Source organism: Bidens hawaiensis, unplaced genomic scaffold (assembly GCF_021521415.1).
Source record: "Bidens hawaiensis isolate Kalapana, Puna unplaced genomic scaffold, B.hawaiensis_p1.1 tig00001597_1, whole genome shotgun sequence".
NCBI classification, from domain to species: domain Eukaryota; kingdom Viridiplantae; phylum Streptophyta; class Magnoliopsida; order Asterales; family Asteraceae; genus Bidens; species Bidens hawaiensis.
Window position 1 is genome coordinate 1,360,566 of NW_027491092.1, and position 15,506 is coordinate 1,376,071.

The following is a 15,506-nucleotide window of genomic DNA, read 5'->3' on the forward strand; positions in this document are numbered from 1 at the left end:
TGTCAAATCAGAATATAAGAACTTTAGTGCATGGAATGAATAAAGTTACTAAGTTGCCCTTCTTTCTTTAAATCAAAAAAAATATGAAAACGTGTATGTGTCAAAATATAGTCCACATAATGAGTTTAAAGAGCTTTTGTATCTTAAGTGGGTTTTCAAATAAAAACTCATTTGAGTTGTGAAAATCCGTGAAAACTTTATGTAATATCGTTTTTTTTTTGTTACATGTAATATATGTTGTAATATTTAATACAAAACATTGAAACATAAAAAAAAATGTTTTGCTATTTTTTAACATTTTTTTACTAATTTTTATATATGTTTTCAGGAGAGAGAAATGTTATATTTATATTTATATTTTTTATTCATTTTAATTGTGGACAACAAGATTTAAACATTAATTAAAAACATATGATTAAGAATGAGTTTCTAGAGTTTTCACAACTCAAGTGGGTTTTCATTTTACTAAGTTGCCCTTCTTTCTTTAAATCAAAAGAATATGAAAACATGTATGTATCAAAATATAGTCCACATAATAAGTTTCTAGAGTTTTTGTATCTCAGGTGGGTTTTCAAAATATATATACCCTATATATATATACACACAAACACACGATGCATGTTCCATTGACCCGTGGACCATGCTATTATCTACTAAGCACGCCCATTTTCAAACATAAAAACACCACCTTCAAATTCAATGTCATATATATATATATATATATACTAGGCGGGTGTCCGCGCGATGTAGCGGAAAACATAGACTTAGTAATCACGTAACAAGTTTATGGGTTTTACCCGTTAAATATCTTGGTGTTCCGTTGGTTTCAAAAAATCTTTATTACAAGGATTGCCGGATTTTGGTGGATCGTGTTCGAGGAAGGTTAGCTGATTGGAAAAATAAAAGTTTGTCTTTTGCGGGTAGGCTTCAATTAATTAAATCAGTTATTTCTTCTATGCATATTTACTGGGGTATGATGTTTTTACTTCCGGCAAAATTAATTACTGAAATTGAAAAACTCATGAGAAGATTCCTTTGGTCTAATGGGGATTGTTGCCGGGGAAAAGCTAAAGTGGCTTGGGAGGCTGTTTGCCTTCCTAAATTTGAAGGTGGTCTTGGTATTCGAAGGTTGTCCGAGTTTAATGTTGCGCTTTTGTCTGCTCATATATGGAAATTGCTTAGTAACAAGGAATCTCTTTGGGTCAGATGGATTCATACATATAAACTGCGGGGCGTTAGCTTCTGGGCTGTCCAAAAGCGGGGTAATATGTCTTGCACTTGGAGAAACCTCTTACAGATTCGGCAAATGGTGAGACAATTTTTCTGGTTTCGTATTGGGAACGGTGACTCTACTTCTGTCTGGTATGATAATTGGTGTACTACACGTCCTCTGATTGATATGGTGTCTACTAGATCAATCCATCGGGAGGGTTTTTCTTTATCTGACAGAGTTTCAAATTTAGTTGAGGAGGGTATTTGGAGGTGGCCGGTTGAATGGAATTCTTTTCTTCATTCTGTGCAGTCTCCTTCAATTCAAAATCAAAAAGATGATGAAGTTTGGATCAAAGATTTGAATGGAAAGTTTGATCAGTTTTCTGTTAAGGATATGTGGCATGCTATTCGATCTAAGGATCGCAAGGTCACTTGGTTTAATGTTGTATGGTATCCTAACTGTATTCCTAAGCACGCTTTTTTATTGTGGCTGATCATTAAGAATCGTTTAAAAACTCAGGATAAGGTAAGATATTGGGAGAACCGAACTGATGTCAGCCAGGTATGTCCGCTGTGTGATGTTCAACCTGATTCTCATGGTCATTTATTCTTTCGTTGCTCGCTTTCACTCAAAGTCTGGAAAGGTGTATGTGAGTTTGCTAAGATTGATTCATATTCTGATATGTGGGGGGATATCTTGGTGAAATATGAGTCTTTTGCTTCTAGTAAATCAGCGACTTGCTACCTGATTTGGCAGGAAAGGAATTTAAGACTATTCAAAAATCAAAAGAGGGATTGCAGTCAGATCATTGATGCGGTAGTGGGCATTGTCAGATTAAAACTTCTCTCGAGTCGGTTTCGTTCAAGCTCAAGGAAGTGGATGGAAGTTTGGAAGCTGCCTAATGCTACATTAGAAGTCTAATGTTTATTTTGTTTTCTTGTAGTTTAATGGGCTGTGTTTAGTGGGTTTTTAGGCTAGCGAGTGGTATGCCTCTCGTCTAGTTTTTGTGGTTGTGTTTTTTTGTTGCCGTTTTGATACTCTGTCATTACGCCAGTTTTTATTTTTATTATAGCCTGGGTACAAACCCTTTTACCAAAAAAAAAAAAACAAGTTTATGGGTGTTCATTGTTTGATTTGAAACCGTTCAAACCGACCATTGGTTTGGTTTCACAGTTGAAATTTTTCATTAGCTTTTGGCCGGTCATTTTTAATCTTCAAAGTTTCAGTTTCAGTTTTTGACGATGAGAACCCATTACTAACGATTTGGCCAACGGTTTAGTTTAAAAACCATCAAAACCAGACCGCAAACACCCTTAAACAAAATGTTATATTTTTTAACTAAAAAAAATATAACAATATCATACTCAAATTAAAGAGGAAAATATGCTCGTTTTTTTGGTGCAATTTCTTTAAAAAAATATTAACGTACAAAAAAGTTATTAATACTTAAAAACAATGAGGAAAGTTGGGTTAAAAGTGAAAATAAAAATCACATATTAGTGAAAGATCAAGGATCATAGTTGTAACTATTTTTAAAATTCATAAAAGTTAGGCAAGGTGAAAGGGCTAATTTTGTAAATTATTGTTTAGTAACCGTATAACATTTTTATTAGACAAGTTTGTCCTTATCCTAGATGCATAGAAGGTTGTATCATTTGTTACATTGATTGTAAATCCCTTAAAACTAAGGTGTCTTAATTTGCCCTCCTTTCATACATTATATATGGTATAGATAGGCTAAGTATAAAATGAAAACCCACTTGAGTTGTGAAAACTCTAGAAACTCATTCTAAACCACATGCTTTTAATTAATGTTTAAATCTTGTGGTTTACAATTAAAGTGAATAAAAAATGTAAATATAAATATAACTTTTTCTCTCTCCTGAAAACATATATAAAAATTAGTAAAAAAATGTTAAAAAATAGCAAAACATTTTTTTTGATGTTTCGATGTTTTGTATTAAATGTTACAACATATATTACATGTAACAAAAAAAAAAACGATGTTACATAAGGTTTTCGCGGGTTTTCACAACTCAAATGGGTTTTCATTTTAACCTTACCCTATATATATATATAGGAGAGGGATATTTTGAGAACCATGTTGAGTTTTAAGAACTTAAGAACTCAATTCTTGGCCACACATTTAATTAAATGGATTGAAATATGTGGTTAAGATTAAATCTGACCAAAAAGTTAAAGTATGAGAGATAATAAATATGTAAGTGATTACACAAACTTTTACGTCCGTTACACATGTGTAAAAAGTCGACTCGGTGCGTAAAAAATTATGTAATTTTTTTACGTGTATGTAACCTATGTATATTACGCATGTGTAAAAAAAATTTCGAAAAAAAAAATCGTTACGTTGAGTTCTTTCGAGTTCTTAAAACTCAAAAGGGTTCTTATTTGAAATCTCCCATATATATATATATATATATATATATATATATATATTATTGTACAGAACAGATTCCTTGTTTGTTTTCTAACACAACAGTATCCTCCTCCTCCTCCTCTATACTGATCAACTCTATTCACCATGCCTACTAACCTAACCTAACCTAACCTAACCTAACCTCTTCTCTTCATTATTAATTATTCATCTAAAAAAACCATATATCCAACCACCTTCATCATCTTTCTTTCTCAAAACATCGCACATTGTGTATCTACTATGGCCAAGACTAACAATAATAATAATGTGGTTGAAGCTCCAGCAACACTGGGTAGACCCGTTTTTAGCTTTAGTGTTGGTGTTGGGTCCAGAAAGAGCTTCCCTTCGAAATGGGATGATGCCCAGAAATGGCTTATTAGTGGCCCACCTGCTCATCTTCATCTTCATCTTCATCATGATCATAAACCAATCACTCGTCAACCTTTCAATGATCCGCCTGACATCCTTCTAAAAGATAAGCTAACAAACGCTGAAGACAACCAATTTTCAAGGTTCAAATGTGTGGTGCCAATAAACCAAGGGTTCGTATTGAAAGATGCATCCACGGATCAAGTGGTTGTTGATGAAGTTAAAGCAGGGTCATGTCCCACGCCGTACAGGAGTGTGTCTCCGCCACGACACACCACACCTGCAAGCATGTCTAGTCCATTAGCATTGATGAATGCTAGCAGCACCTCCTTTGAGTTTCAAGAATGCCATTTAGCTAAGTTACAACCGGCTGCTAATTGCAACTGGAGTTCTAGGGAGGAGGAGGAAGAAGATGTGTCCAAGAGTTTGAGACACTTTGAGATCAATAATAATCATAATATTAATGATTGTCCAAAAACCATTCCACCTTGTGCTTGGGAAGAAGAACAAACAGCTAGATCCCACCAAAGGTGAAACATTATTCTTATGTTACTTGTAGTAACTTAGTTTGTTATTTTGTAACTGTAAGTTTGTAATATTATTTGACATGGAAACAAAACTGAAGTCATTAGTGTTATGTGTACAATGTAGGTACCAAAGAGAAGAAGCAAAAATTGAAGCTTGGGTAAACCTCCACAATGCTAAAGCAGAAGCTGAGTCAAGAAAGCTAGAGGTAAAATTAAGCATCACTTTAATTTAGTATTATTATTTTGGTGTTGGTGGGTGGGAAAGTTTGTCTAAACGCACCAACAGGAGGGCTTTGTCTGGAGTACATTGAGCCCTTCACCACTTTCTTTCTTACTTGCTTCTATGGAATATGTATACATGCTACTCTTTTTAAACTTTATGCTAGCTACTTTCCAAACCCATGTGAACATGCTTAAAATATTGTTTCTTGGGAACTCATTATTCAAACGTGGATATCAATCCCCAAGCTATTACACTTCCAAAGGTATGTGCAAACAAAAGCCGCTTTGTTGGTTTCTTGTTTATTGTGTTTTAATGTAATAATAATAATAATAATAATAGCAACCATATGTGTGTATTTGGTAATTAGAGTTTGACTGAATTTAAACTAGTATATATTTTGGATATGTAATTTGATATGGGCTAGTGGATTTGAACTTTACTTATAGGTAAAGATTCAGAAAATGAGATCAAAATTTGAGGAGAAGATGATGAAGAGGATGACAAGTGTGCATAGAAAACCAGAAGAAATGAGAGCAGCAGCCCAATATGAGCACAACATGCAACCTCAAAAGTCAACAAAGAAGTCAAAGGACCTCAATGAAAGCTTGCATATTTCTAGCTCTTGTTGTACTTGCTTTCCATGTAGCCAAACGGTTAAAAAAAGATTTTAACTAGTTTTTATTTGTATTTGTACCTTTTGGATGCCATGAATCAATCTTCAAGTTCAAAGAAAAACAAGCATTAAGTGAAATTGCAATAAAAATAAAAATAGATATGTGAAATTAAACCCAAAATAAACGTGAGATGTCATGTGTAGTCAATTCGTGTACAAGTATTGGTGCAGAATGTATAAGTAGTTAAAATCCTTATTCTTTATATATGTCAGATTTGTACATGTGTCCTGGTCTGTACTGTAGTGTACCTGACCTAGATAAGAAGTTAATTGAGTTCAAAGTTTTACCCACAAAACACATGGTGAAACCCATGATCTTGTAGCACAGTCTGAGGCTGAGCTGGTGAATAAATAATAGTCTCCTATAAATTATTACACTGCCACTGTGTAGTGTAGCACATGGTCTCTCTCTGTTCAAATAACAAGATTCACGGGACGAAATAGTATAAAATAATAATCTTTATACTTGTCATACTTGAACACTATACTATGCAATAGTCAAGAGTTATTTCAAATTGAACAAATATACCAATAAGTTATTCGTACATTTATAAATAAATTCAAGAATTAGCATCTCAGAGGCTACTAGATTCAATCGGCTTTCGGTATAGGCAATCCGGCTAGCGAAACTTGTTAACTTGTAAAACATAACACCGATTAAGCTCGTCGAAGAGAGAGAGAGAGAGGGTTTCTCCTCTGACCACCCTCCTCTAACGTGAAAATAAGCGACTGATATATATTGAGAGAATGAAATAAACGTGAGAATTTAGTGAATAGATTATGATTACCTTATTAGAGTTGCCACACATGGGATGAGTCGCTATCAACGACACATGCCGTTAGCATATATGACCCGCTTATTATGTCCGCACTACTGATAGGTTTCTTATTCCGCCTTGCACATAATCGTTCAGGCTCGACCCTTGTTATATTACATGCTCTGTGATGCGTGATTCGTCCGTTCCTATTCGGTATTTATAATACTTATAATATTAATAGGGACGTAACCTCTTCGGTATTTATAATACTTATAATATTAATAAATAAAAAAGGGGAAATCTCATAAAAAAAAACAAATTGTAATGAAGTGAATCGTGGGCCCAACAAAGCAGTAGAACTATTACTAGACAGACATTTAGAAAAGGCTAATTGAAGTTGATTAAATGGGCTAACTCAGCCCAGTTTAGTTTGGTTTGGGTTGGTTCGGGTAAAAGCTGATCCGAAGTTGGACCCGGTTTAGAAGAACGAACCCACCCACAGTGGCTTGTTTTGCAAGAAGGCATTCATTCATTCATCTTATTAGCATAAAGCCATAAACACTAATCGGTAGCTAAGTAATTCATCATCAATTTCAATTGGCAATTGGTACGTGTTCATTCAGTTATGTTATGGCTCTATTTCTAGTAGCTTATATCTGATTAGTTTCGTTTCTTAACCTAATTATGCATGTATGCTAATTGCAGTAGAGATCTATTAAATTCAATCGAATCGAAGGAAGATGTTTTTAACCAGGTAGGTAAATGAATAAATGTATTTGATTAGAAAGCTTCATTGATTCAGTGTGTATTGATGTAGGACTGAGTATGATAGGGGTGTGAACACCTTCTCTCCAGAAGGCAGGTTGTTTCAGGTTGAATATGCTATTGAGGCCATCAAGGTGACTGATTTTTTAGGCCTGTTTATCTGCTTAGAATTCCATGAAATGACCTGTATCTCTAATATGGTCACAGTTGGGTTCTACCGCCATTGGCTTGAAGACCAAGGAAGGAGTTGTTCTTGCTGTTGAAAAACGTATTACCTCGCCTCTCCTCGTATGTCTTTCTTTCACCTTCATCAATCACTGTCATTTACTAAATGCTTTTTATAAAGTTTCTTTGTGAATTGATCTCCTCCTCTCTTAGGCATCATGGTTGTTTGATGTTTGTGCTTTATAGTTAATATTTAGATAGATGATCAAACGCTTATATAGAACTAGTATTCTTGTCTGATATGCAATGGAATACCATTTTGTTAAGTGGATACATATTTAGTATTAATCATATCCACACTTTAAGTAGGACATTGGATTTCTGCTTTCCAGGATGTAGATGTATGAGCGCAATACCTTTTTTTTTAACGGAAAATACTACACCATTTTTGTCCCACTATGGGACTTGAACCCTCACCATATGGGAGGCCTCCATCTTAATAAAACACCTTGATACGATTGAGCTACAAGCCCTTTGGTGTATAAGTGCGATACTTAATTTATGATTTATTGTATAGTTAGGGAATAGTGATAAGTTGAAGTTATACAAGAATTTGGTTTGATACTTAGTTTCTTGTGCTGTGGAAAGTGGAAGCGATAGGTCATATTAACAAAGGACTTGTGCATTAATTTTGATGGAAAATACATGGACTGTACTATTCACAAGACTTTAAGTATTTTGTAGTTTATGAAAGTCTGGTCAAGCAATATAACAAACTTTTATATTAAATCAACAGGATCTAGTTTAGAGTTTTTTAAAATTTCCCCAGAATTCATCAAGTCATGGATTGGTATTATTGTTGCATACAAACACAAAACGTGAATACAGCATGTAATGTGGCATTTTTTTTTTCATATTGTTGCTGTTGTAACTTATTCCTAGTAAACTAATAATGGATATTGATGAGATAATCACTCATTGCAGGAGCCTAGTAGTGTTGAGAAAATTATGGAAATTGATGAGCACATTGGCTGTGCCATGAGTGGATTAATTGCAGATGCCCGTACACTCGTTGAACATGCTCGAGTTGAGACTCAGGTGATACCAACATCAGCCACTATTTTTTTACATGGAATAAGTTTTATTTGAATATTGATTTTGTTCTCTCTTTATAGAATCATAGGTTTTCATATGGTGAGCCGATGACTGTGGAGTCCACTACCCAAGCTCTGTGTGATCTGGCACTGCGCTTTGGTGAAGGAGATGAAGAATCTATGGTTAGCTACTAAATAAATATACTTTCTTTCTTTTTTATAATATTGTATGTATGCGGATATGATTATTGATTTGGTCCAAGTCTGTAAGTATCAATTGTTTAAATTTCTATCTTTTTGCAGTCTCGACCATTTGGGGTCTCTCTTCTTATTGCGGGACATGATGAAAATGGTCCTAGTCTGTAAGTATCAACATTCTATCTTCGTGTTAGTAATCTATAATAACAAGAAAGAAAAGAGAAGAGTTTAAGTTCTTTTCTTTTATTATATACAGATACTATACGGATCCATCAGGCACATTTTGGCAATGCAATGCAAAAGCTATAGGCTCAGGTTCTGAAGGTGCTGACAGTTCTCTGCAGGAGCAATTTAACAAGGTCTTATACAATGTTCATTTCTATCAGCACGTCTCCGCGAAATGAAACTTTTTTGGTTAGTAATTAAGAAGTATTAATTATTGTGTTTGCATTTATGGATGTTTTCAGGACTTGACTCTGAAAGAAGCTGAAACAATTGCTCTTTCCATCTTGAAGCAAGTTATGGAAGAAAAGGTCAGTTTTTAGCCTTGCGTGGAACCTTATGTCTTTTGAAACAATCGGTGATTTGTTTTAATATTCTGTTTGATTATATTGTGTTAGCACTGAACATTTAATGTGCTCCTGAGCTCAGGTGACTCCCAATAATGTGGATATTGCAAAGGTTGCCCCCACTTATCACTTGTACACCCCGGCTGAGGTTGAAGCTGTTATCAGTCGTCTATAAAACAAGAGTCTTATTTGATCAATCGTAGACGGTCTCTGTTTGTTTTGCTTTGACATGTATTTTGTACTAAATTGTTGAAATTTTATCCTGCTTCCCTTTGGTATTTGAACACAAGGTCCTTGTTATGTTTATTGGTGGAGGCCTAGGCCCTAGAACTTATGTTTCGACAAACCAAGTAGTTGACTAGTTTTATATAGTGTAGATTTGGGTGTTTGATGAGAAAATTAGTACTCTGGTGAAAATGTAGCCTTCTGAAGTAATTGCTTGGATTAATTACATAACTCAACAAGAATATGTCCAAATAGTAAGGATGGATTGTTATTGGAATCATGAAGGAATATTTTTGGATATATCTTTAACAGTATGAGCATGTTGACATCAGGTCCGAAAAATGTAAATCATTCAAGAAATAGATTAGTAAAACACAATGTTCCTCTTGAGTAACTTATTCGTGAAGGTATCTTCTCTCAACTCTCTAATCACGGAATTCATTCATGAACTTTGAGTGGAAGTCTGACAACCGTGTAACTATGGCTGGAATCTTATCCTCCTGTGGCAATATTGTGCACCTAAAATGCCATGTTCCCGGGACCTGAACACCCACCGTTAGTCACATGAAATAACAACCAACTAAAAGACGGAACTGTCTGTTATCTAACCTGACCGAAACCACTTCCTGGAACCACAACAATCCCAGTGGCATTAAGTAAACGGATGGCGTAGTAAGCATCTGGTGCTTTTTTAGCATCTTCTGCTGCTTTTATGGCTTTCTTTGGCAGATCAATCCGTGGAAAAAGGTACATTGCTCCCTCTGCTTTGTTGCAAGTAACACCCTTCAAGTTGTTAAATGCGTCTTCCAACGTCTATCAACAGTTAAAAAAAACCAACCAACTTAAATTCAAATTTTAACCATTTCCAAATCCTAGTTTCTTAATTTCAACTGACCTTCGCGCGTCTTGCCAGTGATTTCAAGATTCCATCTCTCTCAGACAAATATCCATCATAGGATTTATCTCCATCCTGCATGCATATGTTATCATCACACAAACCTCAAATATGCCACTAAATCTTTTTATGATTTGGCAGGCTATAAATATACCTTAGGAGGGCTCATGACAAGGCTTGAAAGAATTTGACCAGAAATATTTGCACAAAGATTCACAGATGCCACCTTGTAAAATTGTCCCCTAACCTCGGAATTAAAACCGGTTACCTCCATGTAACCACCTCTTTTCCCACACTCGCCATGATATCCTGAAAATTACAAGACATTGCTTATTTTCATTTCTAGTTCCAACAATTTAGAAAAACAGTATACCTTTAGACACCGACTGAAAAGAAACCAAGAGGATATCCTTGACGCCATATCCCATAGAACGGCATACTTTTTTAAACGAGTGAAATTCCTTATCCGGTGCATAAACATTCTCCTGGTATACCTGTTTTATGTATATCCTCTTAGTAATGGTGTCCAAGATATGATATGCAATGCAAGAATAGATTGTTTACCTCGTCCGCTAAAAGAACCAGACCTTCTTTCTTGCAGAATTCAACAATCTGCCGTTGGTTTTCCTCAGCAAGAACCTGCCCCGTTGGGTTCCCTGGATTAATTACAACCAACGCCCTAACGGTAATACCCTTTTGTCTGGCAGCTTCCAACTGCTTCTTCAGTTCAGAGATCTCAAGCCCCCACCCTGTTGCTTCATCAAGATAATAGCGAACCTGAAACATCCGCAAAGCAAATTAGAATTATAACATTCATGATGCTAGTTTTTATGAAGTAATATTAGCTAGCACATACAAGGGTGCCACCATGAAGGGCAATGGAAGCCGAGTAAAGAGGGTATTGAGGAATGGGACATAATATTCCATCATTCTCTGATCTTATTAACAACTGCATCATCATATGGACCTGGTAAAAAGGAAAATGATCAATTTTGCTGTGTTCAAAATGACATTCAAAATCAACCAATACTATTTTACCCCTGGACTTGCACCGTCGGTCAAGAAGATATCATTTGGATCAGCAGGAAAACCATCACGAGCTTCAATACCAGCGGCTATGGTGTCACGCAATCCTTTAATTCCCTGACTCTGACTATATGCACCAGTAGCTCTTCCAGGCATTTGATCCAAGATCATTAACGCTCGTTTTATGGAATCTGCACTAAACAAAGTGTTTGTTTCCTTCTTGTCCATTAAGGCAGGGTGATCACATAATGCGAGAACCTGGCATAGCATAACACACATGAGTAGTGCCAATTACTTATCATGACAGTAAAGTTGCAGCATCCCAACCTCTCGGAAGAAAGTTATCGGCTTTTGACCAAGTGATTGTGGATTTCCAATATTACAGTAAAGTATCTGCCAAGGATAAGGAAGAGGTAGGTAATATTGCCATCAATGTAAATAATTATAAAGCATGCATCATGCAAGAAAGTTATACCTCCTGAAAAGGATGATCACCTGGATTTGCTTGCAAGTCTTGTTGTAATTTCTGCAGTAATCAAACATAGCAATATTTATTCTTTAGATAAAACACTCATTGTATCAATAATAATTTAGCTGATTTAATTACCTGAGCCACAGAGACGATTTCACCACGAACAGCATATTCACATTTTAATACCTAGAATATGAGCACGTCTCATCTGTAAGTTACAACGTACTTGCAAATCGACCAAGTACTAGTTACTATTAACCATCTAATTTTATATGCCTTGTGATCTTAAACGTATCTTTATTAAATCGTTAAACAAAATGACAATAAGACCAAAAAATACAGACTTGACAGCTAACAAAATGCATGCAACCTTAAGATTGAGGGAATCAACGGTAACAGGTGGTGTTGCAACATTTGAAGCCATGATTGTGTAAGAACGAAAGGACGAACGCAGCGATGTATTATTTGAAGAGGAAAATGTTGTTGTATGATAAGGATTAAATTTCACGACGGTGTGAATCAACCTTTTTGCTCTTTCACCCACGAATTTCCGCATTTGGAGACACCAACAATCCAATGCATGCTTTTGCTTTCAAACATGCCAAATCAAACTCCGATTCACTCTTCATTATTTCAACATCTACCCTTAACCTTTCCACATTTAACAAGATATCTCCTTGCAGTTTTTACCTTTTCAATATTAAGAAATAATGGTTACTAAAAGCTCAATGTTAGACTATGAATCTCTTGATTTTATTTGACATTATGATGTTTTAAAACTTGAGATAAATTTTGTTGAAAAAAAAGGGTGATGACTATAATAGATGCATAACATCAAGGGTAATCAATTTAAATTATGCATGTGGCTGGGCTTGGTCAGTGAGTGTGAGTCAATTCCGTTATGCCCTTCACTATTTGCCACCAAATGTTAACATTTTTTTTTCAAGAAAAAACTAAAATTATTCTTTCAACAAATATAGTTCATATTTTTCTTTCTTTCAAACAAACATATTTCTATAAATAGAAACATGTAGCATTCTTCATAAAATAAAATTAACAAGAAAATAAATACAAGACTAAAAGTTTTGTTTAGTTAACAATTATCATGAACATCAATCAAGTGGAATCAAATGTCACTTATGTTTGAGGTAACCATGTTCATCCATCAATGAAAGACCCGACATTGAATTTAGCCGCTTGGGAACTTGTTAACGTTGGCTTATAACCCGGCCAGTTAACCCGTTTATCAGTCGTGGACCCAGGGCCAGTGTTCCGGTACTCACCATAAAATATAACTTGAAGGTGGTTCCACACCCTGATCCCATTCTGCCCAACCCAACGGATGCAAAAACCCGCCGATACTCGACTGCATGATCACAGTCGTCGAGTAGTCCTTCCACGGCCTGCCCAGGTACGTCGGGGCTGTAAGATTGTCATTATCGAGAGGCGTTATCTCACAGTTCTGGATCAAAATGCCAGTGTTCTCGTTATGATCGTTTTTCCCTTGAGCTGTGATGGTTACAAACTGCTTAGGTAACGGTTGCCGAGGCATAATCTTGCAGTTCTGCAAGACCACTGAGGAGTCCCCGAAGATGAAGTCCACGGTGCCAGTGATGCTGCAGTCGTGGTAAAACTGACGGTTACTATGTGGATAAAGGGTGTCTTGGAAGGCATCAAAGGAACATCTGTAGAAGACTGAAAAATCTGAACTTGATCTCATTGCAACTGCTTGTTCTTTAATTCCACCTGCTGTGTTCTTGAATCCTATATCCATTGCTATGAACCCTTTTCCTGATACACCTATTCATTGATTCAGAAAATAAGTAATTTTGCATTATGTTTAGACAATGGGGTACTTTTATTTGACATTATATCAGGTGAAACTTGTTGATTTTATAATGATAACTTAAAAATCAACTTGTTTTATATACAGATCTCGTTCTTGATAATAATATCTATATTTATAAGTTAATACAAGCAAGTGAAACTTGTTGATTTATTAACAATAACAACTCAAACTTGTTAATTATATAAAGCTTAACTTTTTGCTCAACATTTTTCAAAAATATAATTTTTTTAAATTCTTTATACCATTTTCTAACAATATTTAACCATTTATAAATGCATTTAACAGTTTTGATAAATCATTTTTTGTTAAATTCTTTATACCATATTCATAAGAAATGTGTTATCCCAAATACAATAGTCGTGTTTTTGCCGACTTGGTTGTGGATGAGAGAAAAACTTCATAATATTAGGAGAAATTTATGGGTGAGTAATATCCATTTGAGTAACTAAAAACAAAGATGTGAGTTGAATGAAAATAAACCAAACAACAATACTAGTTAGCATGAGACCCTAGACACTTCAAATGGTTATCAGAGTCACTTTAATTTTGTTTATGAAGGCGGGAAAATTGTTATTAAGAAATGTAAACAAGATAAAAGAATGAAAAATAATCATTAAGTGTAGTTATCAATGGAAGATTGTTGTATACCCAACGTTGCGGTGTTGAAGGCGGCGATACCGTCGACTTTATTTAAGCTACCGGAAACAATGGTTTTATCCATGCCATCCCCGTAAACCATGACGTTCCAATACGACTTGTCCAAGACAACATTCTCCAAATACTCTCCTTCCTTGATGTATATAACGAACCTGTCCTTGCTCTTCACTGGGATCATCTCAATCGCATCGTTGATCGTCGTCACATCTCCACTTCCGTCCTTAGCCACCGCCACATTCGGCGTAGGCCTGCCTTCTTGAAGCAACCTCCTGTGCGGAAACCCTACTTTCATCTCCCCTAATAACTTACGAAATATTTTGGACACTATAGCCAAACTGTTGCTTGTGCACTCGGTCGAATTCCGCATTTGAGACTTCATTTGTGCTAGAGACTTTGAATCCATTTTTTCTAGAGAATCCAGACATGTTTCCGGCCACGTTTGCAAGTCGTCTAGCTCCAACAACTTCTCATTGTCTGTTGAGGAAATAGAATCTTGGAGATTCTCAACGGCTTCATCTAACACGGTCGAGCATACCTTTAACGCCTCCTTGTCACTGGCGCTATTTGTTGACTTGATCAAAGTTTGGGGCAAGGAGGAGAGAGCGGAGAGTGAATTCAAAGCGACTTGTAACGAGAGCTTAAACAGGTCTTTCGGGTCGGTGGCGTTGGATTTGGAAAGGCTAGAGTAACATGAGTCTGGGTGCAAACGGCCTTGATGGACTGCGCGGGTGAGCTAGCTGGGGTTTGGGTTGTATATTGTTATTATTGCGTTTGTGAATGGCAGTTCCAGCTGCGGCTCCAGTGATTACGGCGAGGAGGAGGATGGCTGAGACGAGGATAATGACTATGCACGTACGAGATTTGCGACGGAAAGCTTGTTGTTCGGCCTTATCGAGACCCATTGGTACGTAATGGTGGAAGCGAAACAATGAAAATGAAATTTATTTAGTTAGTTAGTCGGTTAGTGTGGGTTTTGAGCCTTACGATTGCTCCTTTATATGTATATATGTGTGGGGAGTTGGTCAAGGAGGCTACTTGCCTTTGACCTGGTATGCAAATTACTTTGGTCACACTATTATTCTTATTAGTAAATATATATTCTGTGGGAGTGGAAATCCGGCCGTTTATATTATCTTAATTCCTCGATCTGGCAATTAGCTCGTAGCCACTGGCTGGTATGGTATTAGTGGCCAAATGCAACCGCGTAATGCGTTTTCATATCAATTCTTAACATGGGAAAAATAAGTTCTAGCTACGCTAAGTTGGTGAAAATGACCGTAAGCAATTATATATATATATATATATTAGAAACCAAAAGGTTGTTATCTCATAAATTTTACTATTAATGAGAACAACCAATTAGTTTTATATACATGTGCATTGAATCTCTA

At 35.8% G+C, this 15,506-nt stretch overlaps 3 protein-coding genes and 1 pseudogene across 4 annotated transcripts; 2 read left to right on the forward strand and 2 right to left on the reverse strand.

The window, feature by feature from the left end:
- Positions 1 to 3,890: 3,890 nt before the first annotated feature.
- On the forward strand, positions 3,891 to 4,553 carry LOC143589498 (uncharacterized). Its single transcript, XM_077070247.1, has one exon. The coding sequence runs from the start codon at positions 3,891 to 3,893 to the stop codon at positions 4,551 to 4,553; it is 663 nt and encodes a 220-aa protein (XP_076926362.1).
- A 2,349-nt stretch (positions 4,554 to 6,902) lies between these two features.
- LOC143589967 (proteasome subunit alpha type-5) lies at positions 6,903 to 9,329 on the forward strand. Its single transcript, XM_077070580.1, has 9 exons — positions 6,903 to 6,954; positions 7,018 to 7,099; positions 7,173 to 7,253; positions 8,115 to 8,228; positions 8,306 to 8,407; positions 8,528 to 8,586; positions 8,679 to 8,781; positions 8,890 to 8,955; positions 9,074 to 9,329. Exons 1-9 carry the CDS (start codon positions 6,941 to 6,943, stop codon positions 9,164 to 9,166), a joined length of 714 nt encoding a protein of 237 aa, XP_076926695.1. The 5' UTR covers positions 6,903 to 6,940; the 3' UTR covers positions 9,167 to 9,329.
- A 312-nt stretch (positions 9,330 to 9,641) lies between these two features.
- On the reverse strand, positions 9,642 to 12,165 carry LOC143589977 (alanine aminotransferase 2-like). 2 transcript variants are annotated; one of them, XM_077070591.1, is made up of 12 exons: positions 11,980 to 12,165; positions 11,745 to 11,795; positions 11,613 to 11,663; positions 11,465 to 11,530; positions 11,150 to 11,395; positions 10,968 to 11,078; positions 10,676 to 10,888; positions 10,485 to 10,605; positions 10,266 to 10,420; positions 10,112 to 10,186; positions 9,826 to 10,029; positions 9,642 to 9,758 (listed from the first exon to the last, which is right to left on the reverse strand). In XM_077070591.1, the coding sequence occupies exons 1-12, from the start codon at positions 12,163 to 12,165 to the stop codon at positions 9,642 to 9,644; spliced, it is 1,596 nt and encodes a 531-aa protein (XP_076926706.1). The 2 variants fall into 2 exon arrangements, with proteins under 2 accessions (XP_076926706.1, XP_076926711.1); XM_077070596.1 differs by having other exon boundaries at positions 10,968 to 11,106; positions 11,142 to 11,395; positions 11,980 to 12,033.
- A 560-nt stretch (positions 12,166 to 12,725) lies between these two features.
- On the reverse strand, positions 12,726 to 15,017 carry LOC143589510 (pectinesterase 3-like; annotated as a pseudogene).
- Positions 15,018 to 15,506: the final 489 nt, after the last annotated feature.